At 30.2% G+C, this 16,935-nt stretch overlaps 1 protein-coding gene across 3 annotated transcripts in view; it reads left to right on the top strand.

Moving 5' to 3' along the window:
- Positions 1-16,935, top strand: part of Nectin3 (nectin cell adhesion molecule 3) — a 131,787-nt gene that overhangs the window by 50,326 nt on the left and 64,526 nt on the right. For 2 of the 3 annotated variants that reach the window (XM_027919981.2, XM_071615370.1), the window contains exons 5-6: positions 5,591-5,742; positions 11,866-15,083. In XM_027919981.2, the coding sequence (XP_027775782.2) occupies positions 5,591-5,742; positions 11,866-12,446 (733 nt within the window). In that variant the 3' untranslated portion in view covers positions 12,447-15,083. Of the gene's footprint in view, positions 1-5,590; positions 5,743-11,865; positions 15,084-16,935 lie in introns of those variants that run through there. The other variant, XM_034636174.2, reaches the window with a different exon arrangement.

Here is a 16,935-nt window from a genome sequence, read left to right as displayed (position 1 = left end):
TACAATTTCTTATAAGCACATTCTTATTCCCTGTTGTTTCATAGCATTCTTTTCGTATTTTATAGATACGGTGTCTTCTAGTTTCTTTCCAGGGATACTAGAGTATTATTTCTTCCCCAGAGATTTTTTTTTTCTGCCTTCTGCATATTGTCTCATTCTCCCAGATTCTTGAGGTTTGACCTTTTCTTTTTGTAGATAATCATTTTGGTTTTCAGTCATTTCAGAGTGAGACATTAAAATAAAGTGGATGGTGGAAACTTTTTCTTCTGTAGGTTCCACTTTGAATGACCATGTAGAGATTATTTTCCTAGGGGAAACTCTAGGTTTCACAAATGGACAAGTGGGAATTTTTTTCTTCATAAATTATGTTTTCTTCATAAATTATTTATAGAATTTACCTTCATATTTTAGCCTGAGAAGTAAATGCCCGGTATTGGTACCAAGTTGGAAGGAATCTGTTGATTTTTTTGTAGCTTTGAACTAATCTTATTTTCAGCCCTTTGCCTTATGCTGACCTTCTGTAGAAACAGTGAGTCAAACTCAGTAGATCTTTCTAACCTTGACACTATTTTCATTTGGGGCTAGATAATTTTTTTTTGTGATATGTTATAGTATTTTTAGCACATCCCATGCTTCTATCCTCTAAAGTAGCACCTTCTACTCCCCCATTAGGATAACCTAGAATCACTCTTCATTGAGAAACACTGGCTTAAAGCATATAACTATTTCCTCCATCTATTTTCTGTTTTCTCAATGTTTGTCAAATCTATCTTGTCTGTCCCTTAACTTTTGTTTTTGGTGTGATTTTATAGAAACAAGAAAACAGTATATTGATTACTTTGTTTCCTTTAAGAAAGATGGTTTTAAATGGAGAGAAGTTCTTTTTTCATTTATTTTTTTTAAATGGGAAGTAGTAATGAGTTAAGATATCTATTTGTTAAGGTATTTACAAAAAACAAGTAAATCTGGGTTCTTGCCAAGTGTCTGTACTTCTAGATATCTTTTTTGATTGAGTCATTTAATCTCTCTAATACTTAGTTTCCTTGTAGATAACAGTATTTCAGATAAAAAATACTGAGACAGATGAATCAGGTACAAGAGCATAGAAGATGCTTAGCATATGCCATTCCTTACATGTATAGTGTTATATGTAGATTTTTCTGACGGTGACTTTTCTGAGTAAACTTATGAACATTATAAGACATTTTTAAAATTTCTCAGAGAATTAAAAGGAGTAGAGATTGGGGCCCAAGGACTCATGCTTGCTAGATAATTGCTCTACCATTGAGCTACATCCCTAGCCCTTTTATTTTAAGACTGTATAACTAAGTTTCTCAGGATGCCCTCTGACTTGGGATCCGTTTGCTTTCTTCTCCCTAGAAGCCAGGGTTACAGGAATGTGCCACTCCTTCTGATGATATTTGTTTTTTAAACAATGTAAAAATATTGTCTTTACTCTTCAGTGCTGAATTAAAGTTCTGTTCCCAAAATCCAAAATGTGATTTACTCCAAAATCTGAGACTTTCTGAATGCTGATGCATTACAATTTCAGATATTTGGAATAGTGATGTTTAAATAAAAAAGTCTATGCAAATATTCAGAAATCTTCAAAATCTGAAAACTTTGTGGTCCTAAGCATTCAGATAAGAGATACGTAGTCTCTACTCATAACTACAAAAGATTGTACCCATTGTTTTTTTCACCTACTACCCTTAGGATTCCAAAACAAAATTGTGCCACCTTTGGATAGAACAAGTATCAATTTGTATTAGTATTCTGTGATGCTCTACAAATATGCTTTTTCTTTTTCTTTTTTTTTATTTGTAATTTTCAGATATATGTGGCAATAGAATGTATTTTGACATATTATACATGCATGGAGTATATTTAGGATCCCATTTTGGTGTTTGTACATACTGGTGATATATTCATATGTGAACGTAGGAAAGTTATGTCCGTTGCATTCGACTGTCTTTCCTATTTCTACCTCGCTTCCCTTCCCTACATTCCCCTTTGTCTAATCCCATGGGCTTGTACCCACCTACATGCCTACCCCTGCCTATTGTGGGTTAGTGCCCACATATCACAGAGTACGTTCAGCTTTTGTTTTTTGGGTTTGGCTTACTTCACTTAGCATGATAGTCTCCAGTTCCATTAATGTACTGACAAATGCAATGATTCCATTCTTCTTTAGGGCTGAGTAATCTTCCATTGTGTATATATGCCACATTTTTTTAATCCACTAATCAATTGAAAGATAACACTGAATAGTTCCATAGCTTAGCTACTGTGAATTGAATTGCTATAAACATTGTTGTGGCTATGTCACTGTTATATGCTGATTTAAGTCCTTTGGGCATATATATACCAAGGAGTAGGACAGCTGAGTCAAATAGTGATTCTATTCCAGGTTTTCTGAGGAATCTCCATACTGCTTTCCATAATGGTTGCACCAATTTGCAGTCCCACCAGCAATGTATGAGAGTATCTTTTCCCCCATACCCTCAGCAACGTTTATTGTTACTTTTATTCTTTATAATTGCCATTCTTACTGGAGTGAGATGGGATCTCAGTGTAGTTTTGAATAGCATTTCTCTAATTGCTAGAAATGTTAAACATTTTTTCATATATTTGTTGACCATTCATGTTTCTTTCTTTTCTTTTTTTTTCTGGTACTAGGAATTGAACTCAGGGACACTTTACCACTAAGCCACATCCCCATAACTTTTTTGTATATTATTTAGAGACAGGGTCTCATGAGTTGCTTAGGGCCTCACTAAGTTGCAGAGGTGGGCTTTGACCTCACAATCCCCCGTCTCAGCCTCCCATTCATATTTCTTCTTATGTGAATTGCCTGTTCAGTTTCTTTCCCATTTATTGATTGGGTTATTTGTTGTTTTTGGTGTTAAGTTTTTTTGAGTTATTTGTATATCCTGGAGATTATTGTTCTATTTGAGATGCAGGTAGCAAAGATTTTCTCTCATTTTGTAGGCTCTCTCTTCATGCACTTGATTGTTTCTTTTGCTGGGAAGAAGCTTTTTGCCTTGATACCATTCCATTTATTGATTCTTAATTTTACTTTTTGTGGTTTAGGAGTATTGTTGAGGAATTTGGTTCCTAAGACAACATGATGGAGAGTTGCACCAAAGTTTCTACTAGTAGGCACAGGGTCTCTGGTGTAATGCCTGTGTCCTTGATCCACGTTGAGTTGAGTTTTGTGCAGAGAGATAGGGGTTTACTTTCTTTCTGCTGCATATGGATTTCCAGTTTTCCCAGCACCATTTGTTGAAGAGGCTGTCTTTTCGCCAATATATGTTTATGGCACCTTTGTCTGGTATGAGATATAACTATATTTATGTGCGTTTGAGACTGTGACTTCTGTTTTGTACTGTTGGTCTACATGTCTGTTTTTGTGCCAATACCATGCTCTGTGCTGTAACTTAAGGTATGGCATTGTGATGCCTCCTGATTCGCTTTTCTTGCTGAAGATTGCTTTTGTTATTATGGGCCTCTTATTTTTTCAAATGAATTTCATGACTGTTCTTTGAATTTCTATGAAGAATATCAATGGAATTTTGATAGGAATTACATTAGGACAGTATGGCCATTTTGATAATATTTATTCTGCCTATCTAACAACATGGGACATCTTTCTATCTTCTAAGGTCTTCTTCAATTTCTTTCTTTAGTGTTCTTAGTTTTCTTTGTAGAGGTCTTTCACCTCTTTTGTTAGATTGATTTTGAAGTTTTTTGTTGTTGTTGGCTTGTTTTGAGGCTATTGTGAATGGAATAGTTTTCTAATTTCTCTTTCAGCTGATTCATTATTGGTAAGTAGGAACACAATTGATTTATGGATATTAATTTTATATCCTGCTAATTTGCTGAATTTGAGTTCTAGAAGTTTTTTGGTGGAGTTTTTGGGTCCTCTAAATATAGAATCATGTGGTTGGCAAATAGGGATAGTTTTGAGTTCTTCTTTTCCTATTTGTATCCCCTCAATTTCTTTCTTCTTTCTAATTGCTTTGGCTAGAGTTTTTAGGACTATAATGAATAGAATAGTGAAGACATCCCTGTCTTTTTCCAGTTTTTTGGTTATGTTTTATTGATGTATAATGCCCTTAAGCTGTATGAAAGATCTAAACTTTGGCTTGAAGTCCACTTTATCTAATATGAGGTTAGAAACCCCTGCTTGTTTAAGAGATCCTTTTGAATCATGTTTTTTTCCCATCATTTTACCTTCAGTCTGTAATGTCTTTGCCAATAAGCTGCGTCTCTTGGAGACAGCATATTATTGAGTCTTGTTTTTTAATCCAATCTGTGTCTTTAAATTTATGAGTTTAGGCCATTTACATTCAGTGTTAATTTTGAGCAATGATTTTTATTTCCTGTCATTTTGATTTATTTCTGGTTTTTAGTTTGAATTAGTTTCTCCTTTGATGGACTGACTATTCTGCTAGTGTAGTTCCTCCCTTTCATGCTTTACTTTTATTTTTCATTTTTTTAAATATTTATTTTCTTTCTAGAAGTAGTTGAACACAAGACCTTTATATTATTTTTTATTTTTATATGTGGGTGGTGAGGATTGAACCCAGGGACTCACATGTGCTAGGCAAGCACTCTACCACTGAGTCACAGTCCCAGCCCTTATTTTTCATTTCTTAATGAAATATTTATTGAGTATGTTTTCTAGTGTCAGCTTTCTAGTTGTGAATTGTTTTAACTTTTGTTTATCATGGAAAGTTTTTATTTTAATCTCAGTTCTGAAACTTAAGTCTAGTCTACAGGATATAGTATTATTTGTTGGCATCTATTTTCTTTCAGAGTGCAGTATATACTATTTGAAGACTTCCTAGCTTTGAGGGTCTGGGCTGCAAAATCAGCTGAGATTCAGATTGGTTTCTCCTAAATGTGACCTATTGTTTTTCTCTGGCAGTTTTTATAACAGTCTATCAAAAAGTCTATTTTGTACATAAGGCATGTCATAATAATGTGCCTTGGTATGGGTCTGTTTTAATTTTTATATTTTGGGTCCTGTAAGCCTCTCCTGTATTTGATTTTCCATATCATTCTTAAGGTTTGAGAAATTTTCAGATATTAATTCCTTGAATGATTGTTCCTTCCTTTGGTTTGTATCTTTGTATGCTCTCTATAACTATATTATAGAAGATGCCAAAACATCTTTTCACTAAGAAAATTGTAGTTTGTTTATGTTTATTCATAATTCATGGAGAATTTTAATTGCTTTGAAATTATTGATAATACCATAAAATAATATTTTTCTAATTTGTAGTTTTCTGAATACATATTTTTAAAACCAATTTTTTCTCTTCTTTCTTCCTATTCTATTCTGTCCATCTAGTTACACTTACATGGATTAATATTTGGAAAGAATAGGTATACTTAATGGACTTTTCTCTAATACTTATTTATTAAAATGAAAATTTCTTATGTGTTTTTGTTTCATAGTTAATTGTATCTGAAATATAATGATTATTTTACTAGCATCGAAAATTAATGTTTTTTAAAAAATAATTGTCAATAAATTCTGTATGAAGATACTTAAAATAATTTTATGCTTTTTAAAATCTAGGTTGGATGGACAATGGCTTGATGGTTTGTTGGCTTCAGACAATACTCTTCATTTTGTCCATCCACTGACTTTCAATTATTCTGGTGTTTATGTCTGTAAAGTGACCAATTCCCTTGGTCAAAGAAGTGATCAAAAGGTCATCTACATTTCAGGTAAGTTACTGTCTACTTGCAAAATACCTTACTTAAAATATTCCTTTGGTAACAATTATATAATAATGTGATACAGTAATAAAGGTATAGATTCATCAGTGTAAAGTTTTCCAGATATATAAAAGGCATATGATGAAGTAATACCTGTCTGAAATACATATATAAGGTGGTATTCTTAAAGAAATGACAAAATATCTATATAGCTTTATATATATTTTAATATGTATAGTTTTCAGTTAAGTTGTATTACTTATTTTTTTATTTTTTAATATTTTTTTAGTTGTTGATAGACCTTTATTTTATTTATTTATTTTTATGTGGTGCTGAGAATCTAATCCAGTGCCTCACATATGCTAGGAAAGTGCACTAAAACTGAGCCACAGTCCCAGTCCTACTTGTTTCTTTTATAGGTATTGTGCCTTTCTAAATTCTTTTGTCTTTAAACAAAGAACAGTGATTTTCTATTCCCCCTTTGCTGAATACTCTGCATACATTTGTCTGATAAATAAAATAGGATATTAACTTTGATAACCTGCTTTGTTAAATAACATTACTTTCTACCTGACTATGTTGGGTTACTGAGAGGTGAAGTAGGAATGCTCTTGAAAATATTTTAATGAAATAGAATGTACTTTTTTTCTTATGGTCAGTTGTTAAGCTGGTAAGAACTTAGGTTTTTCACTTATTATTTGTCTCATCAAATGTTAATTTGGCTGAATATGAATTTGGCCATTCACATTGTAGTTATCAATTATTAATGGAATCCTTATTTAGAAACAATATATAAATTATTTTGAGTAACTACTTAACTGTAAGTATATATCAAGCTATATGTTTAACAAATGGAAAATTAAGGGGAAAGTATAATAGAATCTAAAATTGCAGATTTGTATGATAATTGTTGAAGGGGTAATTAAAGTTTTATCTCTTTAAATCTAAAAGTAAATAAATTAGAGATATAAAATTTTTCATGATTGCTTAAATGTTATATTCTCAGACCTATGTAATCATTCAAGCTGAGCTTATATTATTTTCTCATAGTACTCACCACAATTTATAGTTGTATTCATATTTATTTATTATTGATCCTCAAATTCAAGCACCTTGTATTTATTTTATCCACTACTGTATACTCAGCAATTATCTTAGTGCCTAGCACAATGATAGACTCAAATATTTTTTTTGTATTATACCTGCAAGAAGCTTAGTGCTATATACATCCCTACCTCTTTCTGCTAGTAACAATGCTTTTGTGGAAATCTGAGGGAGATTAACCATTAGTAAATGTCTTTCTTCCATTAGGGGATAAGCCATAGGAAACACATATTTAAAATGTAATTACCTGAAGTCTGTTTATTTTTGTGCCTATTGAACAGTTTGGTGTGGGATATTATTTGTAAATTTTAGGCTTTCCTGTACTCCTATTAATAGAATTCAATTTGGACGCTCTTAATATATGCGAATTCCATTTATGATATCCTAAGTTTATATCTTTTTGGCATTCTGCGTCCACTTCACAGTATCACTGATTTGTATTTTCAACTGCTTATTAATGATCATTAACTATATGTAGCAGTTGAATGGACATTTACAATTTAACATGTTAAAAATGAAATTCTGATCTTATACCTGCCTCTTAACACCAATCCTGTTTTTCTACAGGTTTTCTAACTCAATTTTTTGTAGTTCTAGTCTTGAAAGTATCGTTAATTTTACTTTTTCTCTCAGACTCTATGCTGTCCATAAAGAAATCCGTGTCAGCTTTCCCATTGCATTAAATTGAATTCTATCAGTTATCTACCACTTCCCTGCTACCACGATGGTCCAAGCCATCAGCAACTCTTTAACATCAGTATTAACATAGTCATTTAATATCTCCCATTTTGAATCTGTTATCCTTTAATCTGTCATCAGATGAGCAACCAGAGTGATCATTTTAGAACTATGCCAAATCATGTCATTCCTCTTCTCAGAACCTTCTATGAACTTTCCATTTTACCTACATTGAGAACCAAAATTTTATAGTGACTTACAAGGTTCTGTACTTGTTCTGGTACCAAATTACCTCTTTGACCTCATTCTTTTATATACCCTTTGCTCACTAGCTCAGCCATACTGGCCTCTTTTTTCTTGTTTGAACACGACAGATATATTTCTGCCCATCAGTCTTTGCATTTTCTGTTTCTACTGCTTGGAGTGCTCTTCCACTAGAGTATTTTCATACCTATTTACCCCACATCTTTTAGGTCTTTGATAAAGTACTGCATTTTTGAGTAAGGTCTTTCTGTTTTCATGATTGTAAAATTGAAAATCTTCTCTTCTTAATCTTTCACCCCTTTTTGTCCTGCTGTGCCTTACTTTTCTCTCAAACACTTATTGCTATGTGACATACTGCATATTGTGTTCATATGCTTGTCTAATTTTGCACTCACCAGAATTTAAGTCCTAAGAGGGAAGAATTTTTGTCCACTTTAATCACTGTTGTATTTCCATCATCTGCAGTTTTGAATGTAATAGGTATTCAGTACATTTTTGTTTATGTATGTATGTATGAATGAATAAGTTTGAGAAGAGAATAAGCAGGAAAGAATTAAAATTCCAGAATTTGCTTTTATGTAATTTTATTTGCCTTAATTAAGGGACTGATCACTTTACACATTTTTAAAAATCAACATCTACTAAATCTTTATAAGAATGAAAATCAAATTTTAAGAAAATGTGAAAATTAGTTAATTATTGCTAGATATTTCAGAAGAAGAAAGCAGTATGTGAAATGATTTTCTTCCAAGTGATCAAGAATTAGACTTTACCTTTCTACCCAAGAGTCTACACAATACAGTATACTATGCCAGGTTTAGTTTACTTTGGTAAGAGTTTCTTGGAGTTTGCCAAGAATCATGGGTATAATATTGTTTTAAAAAAATTAACTATTTCGTAAAACCTTTTAAATCGGAATAAAAGGCCATAATTAAAACAGAATAAACAGTTATTTTTTTCATTGTAGACTTTAGAAAATTTTACCTCAGTATTGTTGAAATAGACACCTTAAACTTTTAGAAATGATTTTTAAAAATATAAAAGAAATATATCTTATGATGAGTCTCAAAGTTCTACTTAGAACACAGTAGAGTTAACAACTGTGAGTCAAATTGTTTTAAATTTTATTACCCATTTTCCCATACTGTTAGACATATGATTTTGAACAAGAGGCCCTTGATTCATGATTGCGATTTTCAACTGCAAATATAGATTCTACTCTAATATATATTTTCACTATCCTGGGGTGCAGTGGCTCTTTATCCGATACTGAATATTGAACGTTGTTTTTCTTGTTTGCTTTTTTCCTCCCTGATTTTTCTCATATTTTCTTTAAAAATAGAAAAACAAAATTTTAAATGTCAAATAAACTCCCCTATGCCTAAAATTGTATTCCTCTGAAAAAGTTGAATTTCAGATCATACTGATTTGAGGGTCGAGACACAATGTCAAAACTAAACAATCAACATTTAGCATGCCTTAAGTTTTAAAATGCATGGATTTGTTTATTTAAACAACCCATAAAAGTCTAAAGAAATAGAAGTAATCCATGTAATTTTTTCATGGATTTTTAATTTATTTATTAGGCAAAAATCTGCCTTATAGCTATTACTAAACTATTTTTACTAAACTATAGCTACCTTACTAAACTATTTTTCTGTTTGATAGGAGACATTAGTTTAAAAAGAAACTAGAGAACTTAAGAGAGGAAATCAGGATGTTCTAGAGTCCATTATATATCTATTATATTCTCATTTATCACACATTCAATAAAAAATTTTAAAAATGTGTCTGACTGAAAAATATGGAATGATATTGGGAACAATTTTTATATCATGATAAATAAGTACCTGTTTATGATTATAAAATAGTCTTGCCTCATTTGAATTATGACTTTCATTCTAAATTTAAAAATAAATAAAATTCTCATACATTTTCATATGTTTAAAATACAAAATGATGAAGTATTAAAAATATTCTCTATGCAATGATACTAATAGGATGTCTGTGCTGTATTTAACATTGATTAAGGAGAAGGATAGTGGATTGAAACTTATAGGATCACTAACAAAACTAAGTTAAACAAAATTTAATTTTTTTAGTAGATTTTTCTGAAATCTGTATTTTGTTGAAAATGAATGAAATGAACATTAGACATCCATCAGTATTCATATAAAGAACTTTGCAAGTAGAAATAAAAGTGTCAATTATTATTTTTAGGATATGTGGTAAAAATGTTCAATTATTTGTGTATACTTCATCAGCTCAAGTATATGCACTCTTCTGAGAAACCCAGGAACATATTAGAAGTTACGAAAAAACCAAATTGGAATATGACAAATATATGTATATCATAAATAATTTATGTAGATCTGTACTTAAATGTGCTGATGTCAGTTTGTTTTGATAGTTTTCTTTGAGAATCACTAAAGATGGCATTCAGTACTTAAAACTTGACTTCCCTGTTACTCTTTCTCTTTCAAAAACACAAATCATCTTACAAATGATTTAAGTTAGTGTATTTCTTTATTCTTTATTATCTTAATTCTATAAATTTGGATTGTATGAGCTTTTACTCCTTTTATCCTAGAAATAATCTTCCAATTCCACATTTGTTTGTTCAGCTAGTGAATATGTTCTTAAAAATTATAACTCTTCCTTGATTCTCTTACATATACTATGATAACTAATACTCATTTCAGAGTACTTGACCAGGGTTACCTGTTATATCAGTTTTAGTCAGGAAATTAGTTATACTGTTATTTGTTAAGTTTTATACTGTACTTGCTAAATTTTTACCACATTCTATACATATGGCATACCGTGATGAAACCTGTTTCAGTAAGTATTTTTCTTTAGCTTGTAATATTAGAATAACTTACCCATGTAGATTTAGTATTTTTCTAACAATCACATTTTTAAAACTCTGTCAGTACCACTCATTTAAAAAATTAATTGTAGGATATTACCATTTGGGTCGTTTATTTTTATCTAAGAAAATATTCAAGATTTTTAAGCTCATCTTTTCTTCAAACTTTAGAATTTTTTGTGTAACATGACCTACAAATACTACTTAATTGATAATTAACCAGTCTTTAATTTTTACTATTCATGTTTAGTTGCTTTTTAATATTAATGGCTATTTACTCGTGTAATCTAATGTCTGTATACAGGTTCATTTGCATCTAATATTTAATTATTATTTGAATGTTCTCTCTAAAATATTAGCTTTTTGTGAGATGCTATCTTGAGCAATTATATTAAATTTTGTAGGTATAGCTGAAATTCCTTAATTTTCTAAGTGTTCACCTATGTTAATCATGGAGTATTAGATGGTTTTTACTACATTGTAGATTATAATATTTTTACTTTGTTTTATTTATCAGTCTCTTTTGATAATAGCTATTTGGCTAACACAATTTAAACACATGATTTATGTTTTTTAAATTACTTAGTAATTGTCCTTACTGCGTATTTCCTTTATAAAAATTTAGAGTACTCTTTATCTAAGAAAGAATATTTTTGAGAGAATTATTAAACCAACAACTTATACTGTGCCACCTTAACAAGATTCTATAGTTTTTCATTCTTTGAAAAATAAGTTCAGATTTTACCTTTTAGGTAAAGATGGACATCAAGAAAACTTTTAGTTTTTTATTCTTTCATTTTATTTATTTGTACTACTCGCTAAGAAAATATACATTTGATTACTTAATTTAATTTAATGTTTTGTACAATAATGCTTGAGCCAGCTCTATATAAGACACTGAAGTAATAATCTACATTAAAACAAAAACAGCAACTTTTTATTCCTAGAGTACAGTACACTTTTAAACTTGGAATAAAGTTATTTAGTATTCATTCTTTTCACTGTATTAGTAACTGACTAAGTGTCAGTTTGTTATTTTTTAAAAGTATATAAAAGTACCATTACTGTCTAATCTTAATCAAATTAAGAATGAAAAACTATTGTTACTATGAATATATATTCATTAACTGTGCTGTCTTTTCAACTTGCTGCTGAATTAGCCTACATTGACATTCTTTGCTTTTCTGTGTCTTGTCTATCTTTACTGTTTCCATTAGATCCTCCTACTACTACCACCCTTCAGCCTACAATTCATTGGCATCCCTCAACTGCTGTCACCGAGGATCTAGCAACAGAACCTAAAAAATTGCCTTTCCCATTGTCAACTTTGGCAACAATTAAGGATGACACAATTGGCACAGTCATTGCTAGTGTAGTGGGGGGGGCTCTTTTCATAGTACTTGTGAGTGTTTTGGCTGGAATATTCTGCTATAGGAGAAGACGGACGTTTCGTGGAGACTATTTTGCCAAGAACTACATTCCACCATCAGATATGCAAAAAGAATCACAAATAGATGTTCTTCAACAAGATGAGCTTGATTCTTACCCAGACAGTGTAAAAAAAGAAAACAAAATTCCAGTGAACAATCTTATACGAAAAGACTATTTAGAAGAGCCTGAAAAAACTCAGTGGAACAATGTAGAAAATCTCAATAGGTTTGAAAGACCAATGGATTATTACGAAGATCTAAAAATGGGAATGAAGTTTGTCAGCGATGAACATTATGAGGAAAATGAAGATGACTTAGTTTCACATGTAGATGGTTCCGTAATTTCCAGGAGGGAGTGGTATGTTTAGCGACCACTAAATGTGACTTAACTATGTACAATGTTTCATTCATACTAGTTGATCATTTTCAGATTGTTCATACTTTTCTTGAGGAAGAATAAGCTTTTTCAAGTTGATTTTCGAGCTTTTTATATTCTAATCTGACAAATGAAAATGTAAAATCTGGGTTCAATGTATCTGAGCTGCTTTACAATTTTTTTCAATGCTGTACTACTGTCTCAAGATTTAAATTTTAATGCAGAGTACTTTATTGGTCTGAGGCACACAGGTAAGAAGAAATGTCAACGTTAAATGTGTGACGTTTTTGGTACAAAAATTAAAAAAAAAAAAAACAAAAAGAAACTACCTTGGCATTGTGTATTAAATGTTTACCTAAGACTATAATCTCAAGTATAATGTTTGTTAAACATATACCTCTTAAAATTTATCACCACTAAATGATACTACATCAAAATTGACTATAAAGGCAATTCAAAATATGTTTATATATATTTTTAGTATACTAAAAATATTCAGCCTGATGGAACATCTTTCCTTTTCAAACATTATTTTCTAAGTTTCTATACAAATGAAATCTTTACCTCTGCATTTTAATGAGCCTTGCCATAATTACTGTAGAATGGCTTTTCAAAGATATTTTGTTGCACTAAAACTGTGGTAGTAAACTCCATCAACATGATGTGTGAAAGAGTGTCATTAGCTGGTCAATATTTTTGTCTCAAATACATAGAAGAGTAATAAAATACATGCCTTCTAAACATGATAATTATTACAGTTTTTGTCATCTCTGTGAGACAGTTCTTAAATTGTCCTGTGAACATGAATTTTGGTACATTAAGCAGTAGCCTTATTTTAATGCTTTATACAAATAGTTTAAATATACAAGTAGTAATGAACATATGGTACACAATTAAATACAGAACAGAAAGGGCATTTCACTATACCGGCATACCAGTTTTAGAGATGAGGTATTTCAGCCAGGAATCTGTACAAAGGATTTTCTACACCATCTTGTTTAAGTTATTTAATGTTGATGTTGTTCAAACGGGTAAATGTACAGGAAAAAAATTAAACTTGGACACTTGGAATTTAACTAGAAAATTTTGAATTATAGAACCAATTGGTAATATTTGCTGATGAATATTGGCAGTCCATCCCTTTTTTCCTCTTATTTCCTCCTAAATGTATGTATGTGTTTTAAGATTTTTCTTTCTCCAATTAAAACTGGAAACATCATGAGGGGTATTTTTTGTTTTGTTTTGTTTTGGTTTGTTTTTTTTTTACAGAATTCATTAAGTGTATTCTTTCCAGAATCATGTATCTTTTGAGAAAGAAATGTTATCTAAATCTTGAAATGTGAATCATCTTTGGGAGGTAGTTAAATGACTTCTACAGTGGAATTCTATAAATTTGTAATCATAAAGACAGCTGTTTTGAGGTCCAGAGAATGTGTTTTGTTGATTCATTAGGGAAAAAAAAAAGACTGTGTAGAATAAATGTTTTACCAGGGCAGTGAAGTAGAAGTAGAATCATTAGGAGAATCACAAATCAAATAAATTTTTTTTAACAAAAAGGTGAAGTAGGTACTTTATTAACCCTCCCAACCACCCATGCTTCCCAATCCTTATCAAATCAAAAATGTGATATAGAAGGCAAAAGTCTTACATGCAAGTAGTGAAAACGTTATTTTAAATAATAATGAACCAGTTTTCTTTAGAAGTATTTGTATAAATTAGAAATTCTTCCCTAATACTTATAAGTCTATAATATCAGTTTAAGGAATAAAGTTAAGTTCATGGTTACCTTGTTTAAAATGTCTGTGTTTTAATATAGTTTAACCACTTATATGCAGATACTAAGACTTCTTAGTCTAAGTCATTGGAAGGAAATGTTAATAATACAATGTGATTGAAATAACTTTATTTTTAATTTAAATATCAGCAGAGATATCAGTCACAAGAAAGATAGGTCTAAAATTTCTTCTCATAAAAATGTAAATTTGTAATTTTGTGGCTTTTCTGATCAAAATTATCTTTATAAATAAGGGTTGGAAATGCTGTATGAATATGAGCTGAATAGTCATGTTTAGGATTTTATGTAAATCTCAATCTGAGTATAATCTGAAAGAAATAGCAATGTATTTCAAGAACTGTTTTTCAAAAATATCTCCTTACTGATTATAACCTTTTTACTTTGTCATCTTATGTGGTTAGTTTTTTTGTTTTGTTTTTGTGGGAGAAGGCAACTTGAAAACATAGAAGTGAGTATTTGATATGTTCTGTATCCTTAATCTGAATCATGTGGCGTACCAAAAGGTTTCAAAGTTTTAGGAATCCTATACTGGTGCTTAAGATGTTTTGGAAGCATTGCACTGTTGCTTATTAGAGGTTTATGTATATATGGTACTGTACATAGGGAATGGTTTGTAAACATAAATAGTTACATGAAATAAACATTTTTGTTAAATTAATTTTTGAATATCAGTTATGTGCCCAGCTAATTATTAGGTATATATGAAACTCTAGTACCTTCTTGGAAAAGATAAAGGAATGATTTCTACTATTCTGGGGCGATATTTACATTTTTTTCTTTTCATATGCTTTCAACCATTTTTCCTTTAGGATTTTTTTTCCTACTGGTTAAAGTATTTCAATAATACAATGAAAATAAATACAACTCTTTTTTTCCTACCATTTTATTAAAATACACTGAAATGTTTAGTAGGCTAGGGGCTAACTTTAAAGATGATTTTTGACTCTGTAGTTTTTGTCATATGCCTAACAGAACTTTTTATTTTTGATAATTTTGATATTAAGGAAACCACTAAGATTTTTGGTAGTAAATCTAGCTTCTGATAGCCATTTGTAGTAAAGTTTAAGGTAATGATGGCTACATGTTTTGCATTAAGGAACCATAGAAAGTACAAAATGGAAGTGCAAAAACAGAAATGTGGCCGTTTCACATGCAAGAAAATGTGATTTGAGTTTCATTTTTATTTTGGTAAATACTGCTAAAACAAAATATATGAACGTGTAAGAAGTTGTTATTATGTGGAAGTAATCAATGTACAGTATAAGAAAGGAAGAAATGGTACCCATATTGAAATGTGAATTCTAGTAGGGGAATAGAGTATAAATTGAATATTTTTTTTCTATTTACTCATCAACTAGAAATGCACTCTCCATGAAAAGGTCCTTTCTCAAATTTTTTGACATGTTGGGTTTGAGTTTAATTGCAGTTTTCATATTGTGTGTTAGCTCCAATAGTCATGCAACAAACTATTGAAGTTTAAAAATACTCAAAGTACTTTTCCATATTGAGACTGACTTTGTATTACCTTCATCCTCATTTTGCTTACCAGTGGTGTATGTGTGTGTATGTGATGTATTTTCTTTAATTAACAATCAAAATATAATTTAAGATTTGTGGGAATTAGAATGTGGCTTATTTCTCTTCCCAATAATCAGGTTAAGAACATAGGTAAATAAAGTTTGGGAGGAGCATGTAGGTTGCCACGTTAGTCATTAAAATTTGACTTTAACCATTTGATTCCATATATATATGATCTCATGAATAGCATTCAAAAATGTTTGAAAAAATTGTAAAGAACATGTACCATTTTTATTTTCCCTGTAATTACTCCCTAAAACAATAGAATATAACAACTATTTACATGTCATTAGGTAATAGTAATCTAGATATTATTTAAATTATAAAAGAAGATATATGCAGATACTAAATTACAAGGAATTGAGCATCCCCAGATTTTGGTATCAGGGATCCTGGAACTAATTCTGTGGATACTGATGGATAACTGTATTGGCTTTCAGTTGAAATTAATATATTTTGAATGGTATTTATGTTGCTATTTAGTGATGTTTACATATTGCTTGTGAACAGTTTTGATTAAAAATGTCATTGTTTAGAATTGTTTCTCCCGATTCCTATTTCTGACATTTTAAAATTATTATATATATATATATAATATATATATATATATTATATATATATATATTTTAAACTTTACATTATGTTAGAACAAGAAGCCATTTTTTGAATAACATACAAATTGGATTGTTGTGTTCCCTCTTGTTATGCCAGTAAAATTTTGTTCATAAGAGTCTTTAGAAAATAGTGTCCACCACACAATACAAATTTTTATGTTTTAAAAAACGTCTTCTGATTTCTTCTATTATTTAAAGAAAAGCCATGAAGTGATTTTTATTTTTTTAAAGTACATACCTACTTTGACCTGAGTGGTGATATGTTTCCATCAAGATTTGAAACCAAACATAGTTGTACAAAAGCTTTTGATATTTTATATATATATATATATATATATATATATATATATATATATATATATATATATATATATATAAAATCTATCTATCTTTAGGAGTCTTTTCTTGAACCTTGGTGATTCATGTTCATTTCATTTTGAAAGGGTAAAACGTGTTTCAATTTTGGAATAATCTTATTTCACATGGCTTTTAGC

Source organism: Marmota flaviventris, chromosome 8, assembly GCF_047511675.1.
Source record: "Marmota flaviventris isolate mMarFla1 chromosome 8, mMarFla1.hap1, whole genome shotgun sequence".
NCBI classification, from domain to species: Eukaryota; Metazoa; Chordata; class Mammalia; order Rodentia; family Sciuridae; genus Marmota; species Marmota flaviventris.
This window is presented reverse-complemented; position numbering and strand designations above follow the sequence as displayed.